Genomic DNA, 19,688 nt, shown 5'->3' on the forward strand with positions numbered 1-19,688 from the left:
AGTGTTTCCATGAAGCATCAACAGATTTTAAATTATTTTTAAATCATAAACAAATCATGTAATAAATAATTCCTATTTGTTATCAGTGAAACAGAGAATAAAGGGGTAAAATAATTAGAGATGGCCTGGCTATGGTTGTAAATTATATACACAATGGGCCAGATTCTGCTCATAGCTAAATTGGTGTAACCTGAAATAACCCCATAGAAGATAGTAGCCCAGATTATCAGGTGGTGCATATTGGCATAGCTCCATTGACTTCAGCTGAACTATGCCAATTTACATCAACTGAGGATCTGGCTAAGTGTGTGAAATCAATGGACTGTTTCTGGGTTTATACCAGCATAATGGAGAGCAGAATGCGTTCCAACATCTTAACTAAAAGTAAGATTGTCCACAACAGGATTTCTGGGGCTTTTGTGCCATGAAATAATGTGTGGCATATACAGGCCCAGATAGCGCCCACCCCAAATAGGTACACAAAGGAAAAAGAGGGCACAAGGAATTTATCTTGCCATTGGGCCCTACATGTGAAGACTAAGCCCAAAGAGAGTCCTTGAACTCAAGAGAGTGGCTGAGTAAAGAAGGGGCAATGATCTGGCTCAGACTGGTCTACCAGACAGCAAGGCTAATGGGCTGGTTCCCTGCAAGGCTTGTCTGTTCTTTTTCTTTGTTGTTGAGACCACAGGTCTTTTCAGCTCCTCCTGCCTCTGCAGCCATCCTGTGGTGGTAGAGAAAATTGGATTCAATTGCTGCAGTTAAGCCTACAAGGCAATGCTGTACAACCAGGCAATAGGGAATGTGCAAAGTCACCCCCACCCCAGTAACTAGTGGGAGAGGCTCCTCAGGGTTCAAGTTTCCATTGCAGCCTAGAAGGGCTGCTCTTTGAGGCACAGGGTCCCCTCAGGATGAGTGTGAATGTGGGTGAATGTGACAGACTCGGGGAGGGGGATGAATCACTGTGGCTGAGGGAGACATAACATTTGACTGTAATGGGCCTGACTCTCCTCCTTTACACCAGTTTTACACTGGTGTAGCTCCATTGACTTCAGTACCATTACTTCTGGTTTACACCAGTGCAAATGTGAGGAAAATCTGGCCTGAAAATATATCTAGATATGGCACCAATTGTGTATCTGGTTCTGTGCCATAGACATAATTGTGCCATGGAAGTAAGAAAGTCCAAACAGAAGATACTCCAATCTAAATGTCAGATTGAAGCAAGGATGTGAGAGGAGAAAGTGCCAAACATCAGGTGGAATTTATACCCATTCTCTTTATAGATATTGATGAAACAACCTTGATAAGGATGAGAGTTAGTCCTGGCTCATATAGCATGATTTTGTTTTCCAGGGGACTACATCTCATTGCACAAATGGAAAGTTCTTGAGGAGAATAGCTTTGGATCCACCTTGCTGGAGTTTTTGCTGGGTCTTTACCTTTCTCCTCCATTCCCCCTCCTCAATCTACAAATAATGTAATATTTGTCTAGTCTGCTATAAAGATAGTGTCTGGTCTGCTTGGACCTTCCTGCCCAACCTGCTAGTCTTCACATCCCCTTGCCCACCTCTCAAGGCTAATTTGTACAAAATGGATGGAGATGAGGTGAGACCATGGCCCAGAGCTTGCTAGTTATGGAGTGGAGTGTATACTGGACCATCATAGCATGGCCTGGAGTCTGCAGTTTCCAGGAGAGGCCATTATGCTTATCTGAAGCCCAGTACCCCCTGAAGCTCTGTTTGTGGTGCTGCATGTCTGCACTACCAGTATTATAGAAGTGTGGCTTAATGCTACTATTTAGGCCACTTTGTATTCATGTGAAGGTAAATGTAAAAGCTTAAGTGAAGTAAATAATCTTAATGTCTCAAATTCAGACCTGAGGTAAGTGGATATATGTCATAAATATAAAAGGAAGGGTAACCACCTTTCTGTATACAGTGCTATAAAATCCCTCCTGGCCAGAGGAAAAATCCTTTCACCTGAAAAGGGTTAAGAAGCTAAGGTAACCTCATTGGCACCTGACCCAAAATGACCAATGAGGGGACAAGATACTTTCAAATCTGGAGAGGGGGGGAAAGTTTTTTGTCTGTCTGTCTGTGTGATACCTTTGCCAGGAACAGATCAATGATGCAAGCCCTTCAACTCCTGTAAAGTTAGTAAGTAATCTAGCTAGAAAATGTGTTAGGTTTTTCTTGGTTTTGGCTTGTAAATTCGCTGTGCTGGAGGGAATGTGTGTTCCTGTTTTTGTGTCTTTTTGTAACTTAAGGTTTTGCCTAGAGGGATTCTCTATGTTTTGAATCTGATTACCCTGTAAAGTATTTAGCATCCTGATTTTACAGAGGTGATTCTTTTACCTTTTCTTTAAATAAAATTCTTCTTTTAAGAACCTGATTGTTTTTTCATTATTCTTAAAATCCAAGGGTTTGGGTCTGTGTTCACCTGTACCAATTGGTGAGGATATTATTATCAAGCCTTCCCCAGGAAAGAAGGTGTAGGGCTTGGGGGAATATCTGGGAGGAATAGGACTCCAAGTGGTCCTTTCCCTTTTCTTTGTCTAAAATCACTTCATGGTGGCAACGTTTTACCTAATCCAAGGGCAAAGACTTTGTGTCTTGGGGAAGTTTTAACCTAAGATGGTAGAAATAAGCTTAGGGGGTCTTTCATGTGGGTCCCCACATCTGTACCCTAGAGTTCAGAGTGGGGAAGGAACCCTGACAGTATATTTCCAATTACTTTAGTGGTGTGGATTTCCTTTCATTGTGTCTAAAGGACTGTATCAACATGACACAACTCTAATTCCAGTGGAGATTTGAATGATTCTATATATTTATATTAAATTGTATAAATTAGCATTCCTTCTATCTGTAATATTGCCAAGAATAATATTTAACACTTATGCTTTATAGACATGAACTAACTAATCCTCACAACATCTCTGTAAATAAGGCAATTTTTATTTCCATTTTCCTGAAGGGGAAATGTGGGCAGAGAGTTAAGGTCCTTTTATGCAAGATGCTGAGCACTTTTAGTATGGTACTAAATGCTCTCAAATCTCATTGACTTCACTGGAAGCTTAGGGTGCTCAGCACTTCACGGGACACACTTTACATCTTCTATGATTGGACTTGTGTTGTGTTTGGCCTAAGGTCAAAATGAGAAAGGAACAAAATTAGAATTTAGGATTTTCTGACTCCCCAGATTGTGCTTACAATACTAGGCAATGTCTCACTCTAAAAGACAAACACACACACACACACCAAACTAGGATGGGAATCAGGAAAATTAGACAAAGAGTTAGTATTACATACATGCCACAAGATAGAAGTGTAATGGTCTCCATGCCAGTATCCGTTACTATATAACAATACTAGCATCAATAAAAATGCTAATCTGACATAGAAAACCCTTGACAAATGTCTTACCCATTTAAAGACTCCCCCTACCCACATACACACACATTTTGTTGTTATCAAGCTGTTGATATGAAAAATCTTTAACTTAAGCTCCCAAACTGATGTGTTGAAATTACCCTGACAGATTCATTTATTGGTGGTGTGAGAAAGAAAGAAAGAAAGAAAGAAAGAAAGAAAGAAAGAAAGAAAGAAAGAAAGAAAGAAAGAAAGAAAACATAAATAGCTTACTATTGCATATGTCTTTTGGTAATATATATTCCATACTGTTTTGTTTACTGGACAATATTCAACACTTTTAATGCAAATTCTATTTTAAAAAATCAAACAAAGATATGTCAGTTTAATGGGCTACTATTTTGAATGGTTACTCACATAATTAAATGTTTACGGCCAGATTCCTGACTAGCATAAACCAGTAGCTGTATTGCCTTCAACAGACTAGTCTCGTGTATACCAGTTGATGAGCTGGACCTTAGTATAAAGCAAAGTCCTATATTCAGAGACATGGAGCCTGCTTTCAGGCATATCAGCTTCAGAATGCCATCTGACTTTAATAAAGTCAGAGCTGGCCTACAAGTTCATTTATTGTAACTACATATATCTCAAGCTAAATAGAGCAGGCCAAAAAGAATCTCAGAATATCAAGTCATCACAATATTGGTATCTTTTATACATTTGTACTACAAAGAAGTAGACTAAAGGTATAATACTATTTTAGTTACTCATTTATTTTTGTTTAATTTGCTTTTTTATTGTACTTAATAGGAAGGAAACAATATTTGCACTAAAAAGAATTAGACTGTTAAATAGAATTCTTTATAAAATAAGTCATTTTAACAAACAAAATATCATTAGAATTTGCAACAGAGGATAGGGAAAAATCTGTATTTTATGGAATGATAAGTTTTTCGTTTTCTCATTGTCCTCATATAATTTGTGGATCTTGCTATTTTTTATATATATTTATAACTAGCATCCTCCTATTCATGTCATTTTTTTTTCATTTTTTATTTTCCTAAATGCATGTAATGGATACTATACATCAACTGCAATTTTATGGCAAACTGAAGTTACAGGCACAGAGTTTTTACAAGTCTGAGTTGATGTTGTATGTATGGAGAAGATGATTACAGTAATTTAAAATGAACAGTTTGTCAAGTATGTTCTCTGCTTATATGGGCATAGAACTTTCATTAAAAATAATGAGCTTTACAACTATGAATTCAGACAGGACTAAAGCCCTAAATATTGGATGTTCAAAATAGTTATTCTCAAATAGTGGCAACCCATACAATGTAGTTTTAAGTATATTCATCTCATGTGCTGGAATAAAGAAGGTTATAAAACAACATAACATAATTTATTTGTATACAATATAATTCATATGAGATTTGTAATATTTTGTGGCATATTAATTTATAGAGAATGTTATTATGAAAGTTTAAGCATTCTGAGGTAGATCAGGAGCTGAACTATTAAAACACAGTATTGAGCCTGATTTTGTTTAATTCAGTAGAATAGTTCCTGATTTGCACTAGATCAAAATCAGGCCCAGTTGTGTCTCTTAACAGATGCTTAAAAGTTAGCTCCATCAAAAAGACTCTCACTGAAAACAACCAGTTATAATGGAACTGGGTCAAATCCTGCATTCCCCACTCATTCCTTATTCTGTAGCAAGGGTTTGTGGAACCCAGGACAAGTCACAGAAAGGGAGAGCTGTAATAATCCCACTTTTCCTTTTTTTCTCTTCTCCCACCTTAGGCTTTGTCTCTTTGTTGTCTCTTTGTTATTCCTCAGCTCTTACTTCCTTTCATCAACTTTGTTGCCCCTTCTTTCCCCTGTGCATCTTGCCTTAGCAGTCTTCTCCTATCTCCTCTGGAACCTCCTTACCTTCTCCCATCCTCTTCCCCATCAGAATCAAATTGGACAGCAGAGAAACACTCCCCTAAGCTTCCTCCTTGATGGAAGAGCTCAAGGGAGGTGGAGGTAGATCTTCCCAGTCAGTACAGCATGCTGCACCTGTTCATTAGTTCCAACTCTCCCCTACGACTGACCAGCTGGGAGTCAATCCAAGCCCCCACCTCCCCAAACAGGTTTTGGGGAAGCTCTCTATTGAGTGCTGCCTGCTCCCCCTGAGACATTTGTCAGGCCTGAGACAAAATGTCCCGTTGTTGCTAGCTGTGGCAGGCCTTAATTAGGGACAAATTCTGTTAACTTCCTCAGATTGCAGGATCTGGCCTATAAGGCATGATTCTGTAAATACAGTATAAAAGTAATTTGATGTTTTAAAAATCACTGTATATTTGTGGGCATTGTGCCTTTTACTGATTCTGCCAGGCCAAAAATCAGGATTAATTTTAAGACTTGTCTGATGTCAATAAATAATGGGACTTGATCCTGCAGTCCTTGCTCATTCCACCAGCTTCACTGGCAATTTTGCCATATTTGATTACAAGATTTGGCCCCTTGACTAGAATGAGAGATTTGGCTGTGTTGGCTGTTCTAAATGTTTCACAGCATATTGCAAAACCAAATATAGCTAGTTAAATCTCTTTAAAATATTCTGCTTTATAAGCCATTAAGAAAAATTTAAATTGTAAAAACAGGGGAAAATATAGTTAGAATTCCTTTCACAGAAGTTTTTAATTATTTACTAACTAAAGACCTATGAGAAGACTTTCTGATTAAGTAAGTAGAACTTGCTTCACAAAGAGCTGCAAAAGACTCTTTACAGTTTCTTCACTGAGGAAATGGAATTATTTTGTTTTATATCATGTAAATTGTGTTGAATAGAAGAAACACTGCTTCCCTGGTGCTTATGTTTTCCCCTTCGGATGGTAGCTATGGAGCACTTGCATGTTGTGTTGATGCCTTGCATGATGAAGACATGCAATGGCAAGTTCCAGTCTGCATGCTGCTTAATGAATGTTTTCCTTTTCTCTCCTTCCCTGTTATGTGCTTTCAGAAGACAACTATGTGGAAGGTGGGTGCTTTCTACCTTATTTTCCTAAGCTCTTATTTTTCCCTTGTGCTTAGTGTTTTTCCCTTGTGCTTAGTATTATAATGGTACGCATATCATTAAACACGGTAAGTTGCATTTTTTTCCTCATGCAGATTTTCAGGTTGATTGATTCAGTGTGATTTTTTTCCATATAGAACATAAAACAAATCCAAATTCCTGATTTATTATACTGTGTAAATCCAGAATAACTCCACTAAACAATGGAGTTACTCAGGATTTATACCTATGTGACTGAGATCCAAAGTGTGAATTGCTCTCCAAATTCACCCATCAGGTTTACAGAAATCTTGAGTGTTCTGTATGAAAAATGATACAAGATAATGTTTGTCTGATCAATGTGGAACATAATTCCTCCTCATCATAAAGAATTTAATGCATGTTAAAGATATATTTTAATTACTTAGGAACAGAGAAAGCTCTTTTCTTTTTTATATTACAAATATCAGTTACTCTATTATCCTTTTCAGTACAGTGCTTTAGAAAAGCTTGATTTGTCAAAGTTTCCAACATAAACAGCTCTGCCTTTTCACGCTGGGAAAATAAGAGGTGTGTGTTTTTAATAATAATGTTGGTATTTAATAAAGTCCCCTTAAAGAAAGTAAAACACAGGGCAATGGAAACTAAAGCACAAAGGCCATCTAGCCAGAATATTGGTAAGTAAATTGGTTAGCTGGTAGAAATGTGTACGTGTGTATCATAGTATTTAAAGGTACAGTATGTTAATACATTGTTTGATACCTCAGTTTTGTTGGCAGTCATTTTTGTCATCTGCATTATAAACCAATATTTTCAGGTGCTTTTTACAAACCATACCTGTAAAAAATTCTCTCTGGGCTTAATATTTGCATACAAGGTTCATGTCCAAGGTTATTTATTTTAAAAATAGTTGGTCCATTTTTAAATTCGAGAACCAACATTACAAACATTTATTTTCTTTTAATACACTTTTCAAACTACTTTTAAAATCAGCAATTTCTTAAGGATTCTTGGTATGCAAAGTGACTGGTCATGTGTGGATCTGTGGCATAATGTCCCTGCAGTATATGTATGCAGTGAGCCATCGTAGTGATCTGATCCATACAGAATCCAACGTACTGTGGCCCTCTGTATCTGTCCATGTTCTACATCAAATATATGGCAAGGTATTCAGAGATTCATCAGGTCTGGATGCTTTGGGCATTTTTGTGTAAACATATGATGCCAGTGCAAGAAACCTAACAATTCAAGAAAATATTGGATCAGGGCTTGAATCAAAGAAAGTATCTACTGAGATTGTGACAATTTATTAAAATTCATTAAAATTCATTAAAGTAACATTGGTACTGGCATCCAGACTGAAAAAAGCTTGGAAGTAGAAAAATAGGGATCCAATTCTATAGCTGATCCATGCATGAAAGTCACTGAAGTCAATGTGAGTTCCAGATGTAGATCAGAATTATTATGCCTTGGTGATGAAGAAGTACAGTTTATCTATTCAGATTAGTCAGAATAACAGACTTAATCCAGACTTTTCTTAGATTATTTGATCAAAGTTGCAACCATAACTTTACTCCAACATAGCCTTGGATGTGTTTTCAGACTTCTGGTTAAGGAAAAGGGGACTACACATGTAGACTTAGTTCTGTCTACATTTTTATATTTTGCCTATTGCTGTGGTATCTGAGTGCCTTACAAAATTATTAGGTGTATATAAGTAGACAGACATATATTTAGTTTTAATAAGTTAAGAGACAAATTTATCCATGCTATAAACTGAAGAAATTCCATTAATATTACTGGTTTCAGAGTAGCAGCCGTGTTAATCTGTATTCGCCAAAAGAAAAGGAGTACTTGTGGCACCTTAGAGACTAACAGATTTATTTGAGCATAAGCTTTCGTGAGCTATAGCTCACTTCATCGGCATGAAGTGAGCTGTAGCTCACGAAAGCTCATGCTCAAATAAATTTGTTAGTCTCTAAGGTGCCACAAGTCCTCCTTTTCTTTTTATTAATATTACTAAAGTTGTACTGAGGCTAAGTATGTTCACTGAAGATTTATTGTGCTCTGAATTGCCTGTGGTTTGTGCTCTGCATGTGACTTACTCACTAAATTATGAAAATGTCCTTTCTTTCATATCCACTTCCCCTGACCCATTCTGCATACTTTAAATGTGTTTTTCTGGTGCCCAGCTCAAAATGAAGAGAGAAGCAACCACATAAAATGCATTCCTGGTGGACATTTTATTCCTAATTCACAAAGAAAAGGCTTTTACAATTTTGCTTGTAAACTTGTGGTGCACAAGTAATTATTCTGAAGGTATGCCTATAGGTGATGACCTGTTTGATTACCGTGTTTTATTGGACACCATTAAAATGTTCTCTCTTTTGAAAACCTAACAGTAATTGTTGTAATAATTAGATTTACCTGTATTGAATTAAATACTCTGCAGCTTGTACAAGCAATATAATAACAATACTTAGCTCTTCTATAGCCCTTTTCATTCAGAGATCTCAAAGAGCTTTACATATTGAGGTAAGTATCATTATCCCCAGTTAGCAAGTAAGTATAAGTAATTTTACTGCTTGATACAATATTCACAAATACAATAAAATGCAAATTTAACAAAATACAATCAGTTTTAGAGGAATAAAGAGGCCACAAATAGGACTGCATTTTTCTAATTTGTTAATGGCGGTGCTATTTGAGCAGGGAATATTCATTTTGACGTCTACTCCTTTTTTAAATTTAAACAGCTCTGTAAGTGACCTCTTAAAATTCAGGAAAATTCTATGATGCTTTCAAGGGGCCTTTCTGTAATTTTATATTTATTTAAATTACATGAGAATATTTTATTTGGCACTGACAATGAGACAACCTCTTTTGCATCATATTAGTAAATATATTGATTCTGAGGACAGCGGTAAAGCAGTTGTGTGGGATTTGTTTGTTTGTTTTTTGTCACTAGTTGTAATATGACAAAATCTTGGCCTATTTAGACCAATTAAAGTTTTGCCATAATATTTTGTCCTGATAGAAGGTCAAGCTTGTAAAAGAATCTCCCTGTTGTTTTCCCCACAAGAAGGTATAGTATAGCAACAATGTCCTTGTTCCTCTTCCCTCCACGTTGAATGCAGTTGTTGCAGAATCAAGAGTCAGGGATTTCTGATTATTCTTGGCACTACAGTAGAAAAGATGAGCATGTAAACCTAGATCTGAGGTGGTTGGGAAGTGGTAGTTATATAGTGCCACATTCCAAGGGGATTCGAACAGTGAAACTTCACTGAGTGAAGTAAAGCTTCACCATAGATCTATCTACACCAGAATTTTTTTGGCAAGTCTCACACAGTTGCAATATGACTGGAACAGACAGGGCTCAGCATGGAGGTAGAAACATGTATGCCTTATTTACCTACTACCATTGCTAACATCAACTGTGTCACAGTAGTGTAAGCAACACTTATGGGTCATATTCAGCATTCATTTACACTGATGTGAATCCATAATCACTCTGTTGATTTTAGTTTAGCCTAGTGTAAATGAGAACAGAGTATAAGAGAGGGTCAATTGTAAAGAGAGGGTCAATTCAGGTATTAGAGTCCACTAAACAGAGTTTTGCTTTAACAGATTTCACTGTGAGAAGGCTCACATATTAAAACTGGTATTTCAGGAAGACTTTCAATTTGGAAACCATTGTTCATTTAATGGGAACACTGCTTGTGATTTAAGCTGACATGCCTTCAGTTCTTCAAATAGTAATATGGATTTATTGTAGTCAGAAGTATCTTCTTTGAACTTCCCCAACTCCTGTAATACAACTCACTTGTGCATCTAATTTTCTTTGTGAATTAGAAGTAGCAGGAAATCTCTAGGAAGTCTGTTTTCCAGTAAAAACCAGCATATTCTATTGCACACCTTCTTTGTGTGAATCAAGCTTTATAATTGCAAAAAGAAAAATAATATACTATATTTTCTAGAGTTGTTGGAGAAGAAGATTACACTATTAAAATTGGAGCTACTCTATGTGAATAACTAATACATTTAAAAATGAGTCTCAGTAAAGCCAATGTTATGAAGAATAAATCAGTTTTAAAAATTAGATGTAAAATTTGAAATTCTTTAAATTTCAGAAAAAATGAATATTATATACTGTCTCTATATTACTAGCTCTTTTCTTCTGTATCAAAATGTCCTTCATGAGGCTGCATGCACCTTTTTGTTATTTGGCTAAAGAATTGAATATTATTGGCTTGGAGGCTCAAGAAATCAGACCCTGACTGAATGATTAAAGTTACAAGTCGCCTGATTGGAAATGCAACTTGACCTGTACAAGTCTGACTGAGTGTGATCTCGGATATGTAGTTGAAGCACAACTTATTTTGCACAAATTTTAAAGATCTCAAGTCTCAAATGCTATCACTTTGATTTTGTTTTTTAAACCTTCTATTGCATATTTAATATTTAATTTGCTGCCTCTGGAACAAACTTATTCTGCCATTGTGTTTCACACAAATAAGGAGACATTCCTTGCATTGTCATCTCAGTGTCACAAAGAAGTTATTTTATTTAATTATCTAAAATGCTCATTTTTGATGAGGGGAAAAAGATCAGACCCAGCCCATTTTTCAGGTTTACACTTCTCCATGTTTTTAATGTAATTTAACAGCTAGAGGACAGAAAGTCCTCCTGGTGAAAGCATTAGAAGCAATCTGATCAAAGACATATGAAATATTTAAAGAACTGGTTGAAATAATTTTCTTATTATTTTTTCTCATTCTAACTATTACATAGAAGAAATATACAATGCAGCATTACCCAGTGTTTGAATTGCAGTTCTATTACTCCTTGCCCCCAAAGCATTCCAACCAGTGGTTGAAAAATGCTCTTTGATTTTCCTCTGTGATACAGACATCCCATAGGAAACAGATGCCTGTCACAAAATATTTTTGTCACTGTGGCAATACCACCTTCCCATGCACCCTTGTTCATTGCTGACTGTGCTCTTGTTTCCCTTCAAGGTCTGGCGCACCTGATGATGGGCGACCAAGGTATGGGCTCTGTTCCTTTTCCACTCTGCTTTCATTGTTTCTTCTTGTTCTGTAGCTGCTTTGAATCCATCACTGCAAATGATGGGCAAACGCTTGAAAGCTGTCTTTGGCTGCAAATAAACACATAATTTTAGTCACAACTTTCTTCTTTCATTATATATATATTTGTTTGCTCCTTAAGCTTTGTTCCTTCTGTGCCCCCTCCCCCAATCTCACAATATAATAACTGACAAAAGTGAGAGATAAGAAGGTATTGAGAAAATTCCATGCATTTATCAGAAAATATAATTATGGGTGATTCTATTAAAGACAAAAGAAGCACAAGAGCACTCACCAGATAGCTTCTGAAAGATTTTCAGTTTTTCATATTGTACCCAGTGAAGAGTCCATTTACATTAATGCATGGCTGATTGGAAACTTGCAGAAAGCACCTGCTCCTGGCTTCTGGAATGCTGAGAATACAGTTTTGCAACATAGCGAAATCAATGTTTTTCTCCTCTTTAGCCATTGTTTGTTACTTCTTTGTCACTCTTTTTTAACAAAGCATGAGTTACTTTTGTGTTCCTCTGCATGTACATGATTGGAACAAATAAACTAAATTCCCAGTATGACACTGATTGCATCTCCATTTGTCTCTAAACACTTACTTTAAGCTTTCTCTTTTCATGTTCAGATACTATTGCATTTACATATACTCATGACTCTTACTGTTGTTTCTCTCCTCTTCTTTATTCTCTCTTTGTCTGGAAATGCTTTCTTCATGGAACCATTTCATCAAATCCATAGGTAAAAGTAAAGGTATTACATGATTTTCCTTCTTTTAAATTCCATCTGTATACTTTAAATTATGTCTGAGTTATGCAAATGTATTTAGAGTTTTTTGCACTGATAATCTAAGGTAGGTATGTTTTTACAAAATTATGTCCTGAACATCAAGGTAAGGAAAAATAGGGTTTTTTAAAAGTTTGACCTGCTTTTTGAAGTGTGCCTTTTATTTACCTTTTTTATGAGAGATTTAAAGCAATTGTACATAGCCATACTAAATGAACCTAAAATTATAGTATATGTTCAGGATGAATTAACAGTCCCCTTTTGAGGTATGAATGCTCCTGTTCTCAGTGAATAGTAGTCTACGCTATTAGACAGACATAAGCACAATGTCTCCAAACACTGACAGAAAGGAGGAAATCTGTCCAGGGACAATCCATACCTTGATGTAAGTCTAAGCATGAATAGCACTGACTTCAAGAAGTCCCCGCTATGAGCTGGTCACCTGTTTATCTGTAAGATTTTTCTTGTAAATATTAGCTTTGACATACCTGAAGTGAGAATGGGACATGGAGAGATGAGGAGGAGCAGACAACAAAGTATGGTTTTATTCTTGGATTTTTCTTCCCCCTTCTTTTTCTTGGTATGAGAACAAATCAAGCCAGGTATACTGTACTTCATTGCGTCACTTGGTAAGTCTGATGTAGAACATATGCAATAACATCAAGAATTTTAATGTTCTGAAGAAATACCGACTTCTGCTCCCGGTGTACTAGTTCAGACCATCGAGTATGTATTTTTTTATTTAAGTTGAGAAATTAGCCTGCACATACTAAATGCCACTAAATTTTTTCTTATTGATCATTATAATATAGTTTTACTCTTTTTGGTGAGCATGTGGCAGGAAGTGCCTGTTCCTGGTATTTGTCCTATGCTTTGGCTTTCTGGTTGTATTTTACAGTACAAACTAGACAACACAGAAGCGTGTTGAATGTGTTTGCACTTTGCGTGCCTTGGAACAAAGAGTGTACGTGTAACACAAAACTGTAATTCTAGCACCAGTAGTTCTATGGTGTGCATTATAGTTCTTCACATCAGCCCGCTTTAAAAGAGTGTGCATCTGATTATACCCAGGGCACAATATTTAAAGGGTTATATGAGTTCTGGAGCTTTGAATCTTGTTTTAGGAAATGTTTCAAACCAATGGAAGAAGAAACTGTTCTTAATACATTGCATTATAATTTGTACTAATTACCTTGTAACTCTAGCTTCCTTGATCAGCAAATGGTAGCTGTCTTGGGCATCATCTGTATCACAATACATGTTTTACAATACTGGAGCGTTTTATGTGGTCTTTGAAACATATTTTTAAGAAAATCATTCCATAGACTATCCTGCACACAGCATGCATCATGCAACAAACAGCATAATGTTGTGATATATATCTATTTATGTATATATTATGCATTTAAATCATAACTGACATGCTAATACAGACAGTAGAACATTTAGCAAATCATAATGGATGATTTCTGAAAAAAAATGATGTTCTTGTACCTATTTAGGCAAATTATTTATTATTTTTTTAAAATTATATTTACAAAAAATGTAAAGTTAAAAGTTGCGTGGAGAATAGCTAGATTTAATATCTAATGGTGTGCACTATGATACAACTAAAATATCAGAGCCATCAAACCTAGTAATTATTTGCTTGACTGTGCTATTCTTTTGACATTTTGGTCTTTTATTATATTTTTTCTGTTTATGTGGGAATATTGATACCGATCTGTGTTTTGATAGTTTCACCAACATTTGTTCTCCAAATATAGTATAGTAGGTAAAAATGCAAGAAAAGGGAAATAGGCATGTTTAAAAATTTATAAGATACAGTAGTGAGTAAGTAGCTGTATACATTGGGCCAGATGAGGTAAATTGGCATAGTTCAATTGACTTTTGTTGAAGCTACACTAATTTACACCAGTTGAAGTTTGGGCCTTGAAACATCAAATGTTTAAAACTGCTATGACAAAACACTTTACAGTATAACAAACTTCATCCTAACGATCTGATGGAGCTTTTCATTGGGAAATTCCTTTGGCCGTATTTAACTCTCTCATTATAATTTGTATTGACTTTAGTGATAGCTACTGGCAATGATTGCAGACTTCTTTGTGCTAACATCAAGACCCAGCCCTCTCATATTTTAATTAAATATTCTGCTTTAAAGGTCAATTGGAAATGCAAGCCAAAATATATCTTTTACAAACTATGCAAAGATATTCACTCAAAAATACCTGATTGAGGAAGCTCAGGCCTACTTAACCACCATTTTAGGACCTTAACCTGTGTTTCTTGTAGACACTCAGTTAGTTTTATCGTATGGGTCTGGGCAAACAAAAATCAAAATAGTTTGAAATTAACACCTTAAAAGAAGAAATAAAGATTTCCAAGTGTTTCCACTGACCAAGTAATGTCTGAGATGATGGCCCAAATTTTGCTCTCCTATATAAGCATAACTCCCAAGAGGGGACTGCAAGATCAGACCCGAAATGGATTTTAAACAATTAAAACACAGTTGTTAAGATTTTTAAAGCAGACTAGGTTATTTAGTGACAGACCTCCCATTGAAATTAATTGGAAAAGTGTGGGTAAGTCTCCTACTCAGCTTTGAAAGTCTCCACCAGTATTCTTTGCAAAATTATAAATATTCTCAAAGCAGTCACTGCCCTTCAGAGAAAGAAGGAGAACTTTGATGCAGGTCATTGCATTTAGATAAATGTCAGTACTCAAGGCCACATATCTTGATCCATTTACACAGCTGGTTGACACCACCAGGAACTGCATACAGATCAAGGGCCATTTAATCTAGTAACTTTGAGGAAATATAAACCTCCTTTTTTTTCTTTCTTACTTGTTTTTTTTTTGTGTGTGTAAATGCTGTGTCAAAACCTAGCAGGAGCTGAGAACTTGCAACTGGTATTGAAGAGAGTTGGTGTTGGCTTATTTACTTTAATGAGCATTGCAGATGTTCACTCAGCTCTTTTTAGGATTTCATACATTGTGACTAACCAAAGTGTATACAAGTGTTTGTACATTTAAAATGTATCTAACTGAATTATTATATGGTTTACACTAATATAAATAAGATAAGATGTCAACTAGGTTTGAAACATAAAATATTTCCAGTTTTTGGTGATAAATCCTAATATAGTCTAGATCAGTGGTCACCACCTGGTCAATCGATATCTCCCAGTCGATTGTGATCTCTGGTGGTGCAGCTTGGCTGCCAGTAAGGCAGTCTCCATGGCTGACCAAACCCCATGCTGCTGCCGGAAACGGTCAGCATGGCCCCAGGGGTGGGGAGGGGGGCAGGGGTCTCCCTCCTTTCACTGCTCCTGCCTGCAAGCACTGCCCCTGGAGCTCCCATTGGCTGGGAATGGGAAGCTGTGGCCAATGGGAGCTGTGGGCACGGTGCTTGCAGAGAGGGGCAGTGCACAGAGCCATGTGCCCCCCACCCCACCCCCAGGGGCCACAGGGGTGCGTTAGCCTCTTCTGGGAGTGGCGTGAGTCCAGGGTAGGCAGGGAGGAGCAGCCATGCTGCACACTGACCGGGAGCTGCCAGAGGTAAGTGTTGCCCAGTGGGAGGCCGCATCCCAACCCCCAGCCCTGAGCCCCCTCCCAGAGCCAGCACCCTGTACCCCCTCCTGCACCCCAACACTCTGCCCCAGCCCAGAGCCCCCTCCTGCACCCAAACTCCCTCCCAGAGCTTGCACCCTTTACCCCCTCCTGCACCCCAACCCCTGTCCCAGGCTCAGCCCAGAGCCCCCTCCCACACTGCAAACCCCTCAGCCCCAATCCAGAGTCAGCACCTCTTCCCAAACCCCAAACCCCTACCCTAGTGAATGAGGGTGCAGGAGAGTGAGCGACGGAGAGATGGAGTGAGTGGGACGGGGCTTTGAGGAAGGTGTGCGGCATCGGGAAAGGGGCGGGGTAGATCCTGGGATGCCCTTAAATTCAAAAAGTGTTCTTGGAATTAAAAAGGTTGGAGCCCACTTGTCTATATTGTTTATTTTATCATTTTTTTCTGAAATTTTGTCTTATCTCCTTTCGGTGAGACTTCCTGCATACATAGTTGATCAAGGCTTATTTTGTATATTCCTACAAGCTATTTTGCCTGTGAACATAAATTAATGTTTCATTTTTCACAAGGAATGAAATGGTCATAACTTTTAGTTATTGAAAGGAGCCACAAAGTGGTATTTACAATGTAGTTACCACAACAAAATAAATTACTTCTGTGACCTATATTAATATTACTATTCTCATAACCTATAACATGGATTTCTTATCTATATTTTGTTTTATGTAAATATTCTACTCTTGACTGTGTATTTTATTTAGACTAAAATACTATGTTCCTTCTCCTGTTCTATTAGATTATGGGTTTAATATAGCTTTAAATCATGTATATTAGTACGGCTGTCGATTCCTCGCAGTTAACTCATGTGATTAATCACAGTTTTAATCACGCTGTTAAACAATAGAATACCAATTGAAATGTATTAAATATTTTGGATGTTTTTCTACATTTTCAGATATATTGATTTCTATTACAACCCAGAATGCAAAGTGTACAGTACTCACTTCATATTATTTTTATTACAAATATTTGCACTATAAAATGATAAACAAAAGAAATGGTATTTTTAATTCACCTTGTACAAGTACCATAGTGCAATCTCTTTATTGTGAAAGTGCAGGAGGAGGCATGGGGTGCTGGCTCCAGGAAGGGGCTCAGGGCTGGGAGTTGTGGTGCAGCTTCCCACTGGGCAGCACTTACCTCCAGCGGCTCCCGGTTGGCAGTACAGCGTGGCTGCCGCTCAGGGAGGCTACCTGCCTACCCTGGCCCCATGCCACTCCCGGAAGGGGCCAACATGCCCCTGCAGCTCCTGGGAGGGCACATGGCTCTGCGTGCTGCCCCTCTCTGCAAGCACCGTCCCCACTCCCATTGGCCACAGCTTCCCGTTCCCAGACAATGGAAACTGCGGGGGTGGTGCTTGCAGGCAGGAGCAGTGCACAGAGGGAAATCCCCCCTCCCTGGGCTGCGGGGCCACGCTGGCCACTTCCAGGAGCAGCGTGGGGCCGGGTCAGGCAGGGAGCTTCCCTTAGCGGCAGCCAAACTGCACCACCGATCAACCGGTTGGTGACCACTGCTTTAGAGCCTACAAGTCCACTCAGTCCTACTTCTTGTTCAGCCAATCATCAAGAGAAACATTTATGGGAGATAATGCTGACCACTTCTTATTTACAATGTCACCTGACAGTGAGAACAGATGTTTGCATGGCACTTGTAGCCAGCATTGCAAGATATTTACATGCCAGATGTGCTAAACCAGTGGTCACCAACTGATCTCTGGTGGTGCAGTGTGGCTGCTGCTAAGGCATGCTCTCTGCCTGCCCCAGCCCCACGCCACTCCCGGAAGTGGCCAATGCAGCCCCAGGAGTGGGAAGGGGACAGGGGTCTCCTGCTGCTCACTGCTCCTGCCAACAAGCACCGCCCCCACAGCTCCAATTGGCCAGGAATGGGGAGCTGTGGCCAATGGGAGCTGCAGGGGTGGTGCTTGCAGAGAGGGGCAGCGCGTGGAGCCACATGCCCCCCCCAAGGGGCCACAGGGACACGTTGGCCCCTTCTGGGATCTGCATGGGGCCAGGGTAGGCAGGGTAGGCCACACTATGCCGCCAACCGGGAGCTGTCAGAGGTAAGTGCTGCCCGGTGGGAGGCTGCACCCCAACCCCTAGCACTGAGCCCCCTCCCAGAGCCAGCACCCCATACTCCCTCCTGCACCCCAAGCCCCTGCCCAAAGCTCAGCCCAGAACCCCCCTCCCACACTGCAAACCCCTTGGTCCCAGCCCAGAGCCCGCACCCCCTCCAAAACCCCAAACCCCTACCCCAGCTCTGTGAAAGTGAGTGTGGGTGGGAGAGAGCTGGGGGGGGGTGGAGTGAGCAGGGCGGGGATTTGGGGAAGGGGTGGGGCCTTGGGGAAGGGGCAGGGTAGATCCTGTGTTTCCCTTCAGTTCAAAAAGTGACCTTGACTGTAAAAAGGTTGGAGACCACTGTGCTAAACATTCATGCTTTGGTCACCATTCCAGAGAACATGCTTCCATGCTGATGATGCTCATTAAAATAATGTGTAAATTTAATTTTTGACTGAACCCCTTGCAGAGAGAATTGTATGTCTTCTGCTCTGTGTTTTACCTGCATTCTGCCGTATATTTCATATTATAGCAGTCATGGATGATGACTCAGCATATTGTTTATTTTAAGAACACTTTCACAGCAGATTTGACAAAACACAAAGAAGGTACCAATGTGAGATTTCTAAAGATAGCTACAGCACTTGACCTAAGATTTAAGAATCTGAAGTGCCATCCAAAATCTGATCGGAATGTGGAACATGCTTTCAGATGTCTTAAAAGAGCAACACTCCAATGCAGAAAGTACAGAACCCGAACCATCAAAAAAGAAAATCAACTTTCTGCTGGTGGCATCTGACTCAGAGGATGAAAATGAACATGTGTTGCTCTGCACTGCTTTGGATGGTTTTCGAGCAGAATCCATCATCAGCATGGACGCATGTCCTCTGGAATGGTGGTTGAAGCATGAAGGTTCACATGAATCTTTAGTGTATCTGGCAGATAAATATCTTGCAACGCCGGCTATAACAATGCAATGCGAACACCTGTTCTTACTTTCAGGTGATATTGTAAACAAGAAATGAGCAGCATTATCTCCCGAAAATGTAAACAAATTTGTTTGAGTGATTAGCTGAACACAAAGTAGGAATGAGTGAACTTGTAGGCTCTAAAGTTTTACATTGTTTTATTTTTGAATGCAGTTATTTTTGTACATAATTCTACATTTGTAAATTCAACTTTCATGATAAAGAGATTGCAGTGCAGTACTTGTATTAAGTGAATTGAAAGATACTATTTATTTTATCTTTACAGTGCAAATATTTATAATAAAAATAAATATAAAAGTGAGAACTGTACACTTTGTATTTTGTGTTGTAACTGAAATCAATATATTTGAAAATGTGGAAAACATCCAAAAATATTTGTATAAATCGTATTTATTATTGTTTAACAGCACGATTAAAGTGCGATTAATCACGATTAATTTTTTAATCACACGTTTAATCATGGTTAATTTTTAAATCGCTTGACGGCCTTATATATTAGTCATTCAAGTCCATAAGAAACTAATATATGATATGTAGCTAAGCAATAGCTGTTTCTACAAAGCCTAATAGTGCTGCTGACACTTTATTAGATTACAGCTTTTTGATGTGGTTGGCACAATGCATGTAAATGCAGAGAAAAGACTTCAGAGCATCTGTTTGTGTCTGCTTCCTCAATAATGTCAACTAAATTCTGCATTGAACAATCCCATACACAACC

At 38.4% G+C, this 19,688-nt stretch overlaps 1 protein-coding gene across 23 annotated transcripts in view; it reads left to right on the forward strand.

The window, feature by feature from the left end:
- The window catches only part of NRXN1 (neurexin 1), a 1,220,951-nt gene that overhangs the window by 97,288 nt on the left and 1,103,975 nt on the right, over positions 1 to 19,688 (forward strand). For 15 of the 23 annotated variants that reach the window (XM_074949428.1, XM_074949414.1, XM_074949408.1 and 12 more), the window contains 2 exons: positions 6,379 to 6,396; positions 11,430 to 11,459. The exons of 5 other annotated variants lie outside the window; for them this stretch is intronic. In XM_074949428.1, coding sequence (XP_074805529.1) covers positions 6,379 to 6,396; positions 11,430 to 11,459 — 48 coding nt within the window. The remainder of the gene's footprint in view (positions 1 to 6,378; positions 6,397 to 11,429; positions 11,460 to 19,688) is intronic. 3 more of the 23 variants (XM_074949411.1, XM_074949426.1, XM_074949409.1) reach the window with 2 other exon arrangements.

The sequence above is a fragment of the Natator depressus genome, chromosome 3, assembly GCF_965152275.1.
Source record: "Natator depressus isolate rNatDep1 chromosome 3, rNatDep2.hap1, whole genome shotgun sequence".
Classification (NCBI taxonomy): Eukaryota; Metazoa; Chordata; order Testudines; family Cheloniidae; genus Natator; species Natator depressus.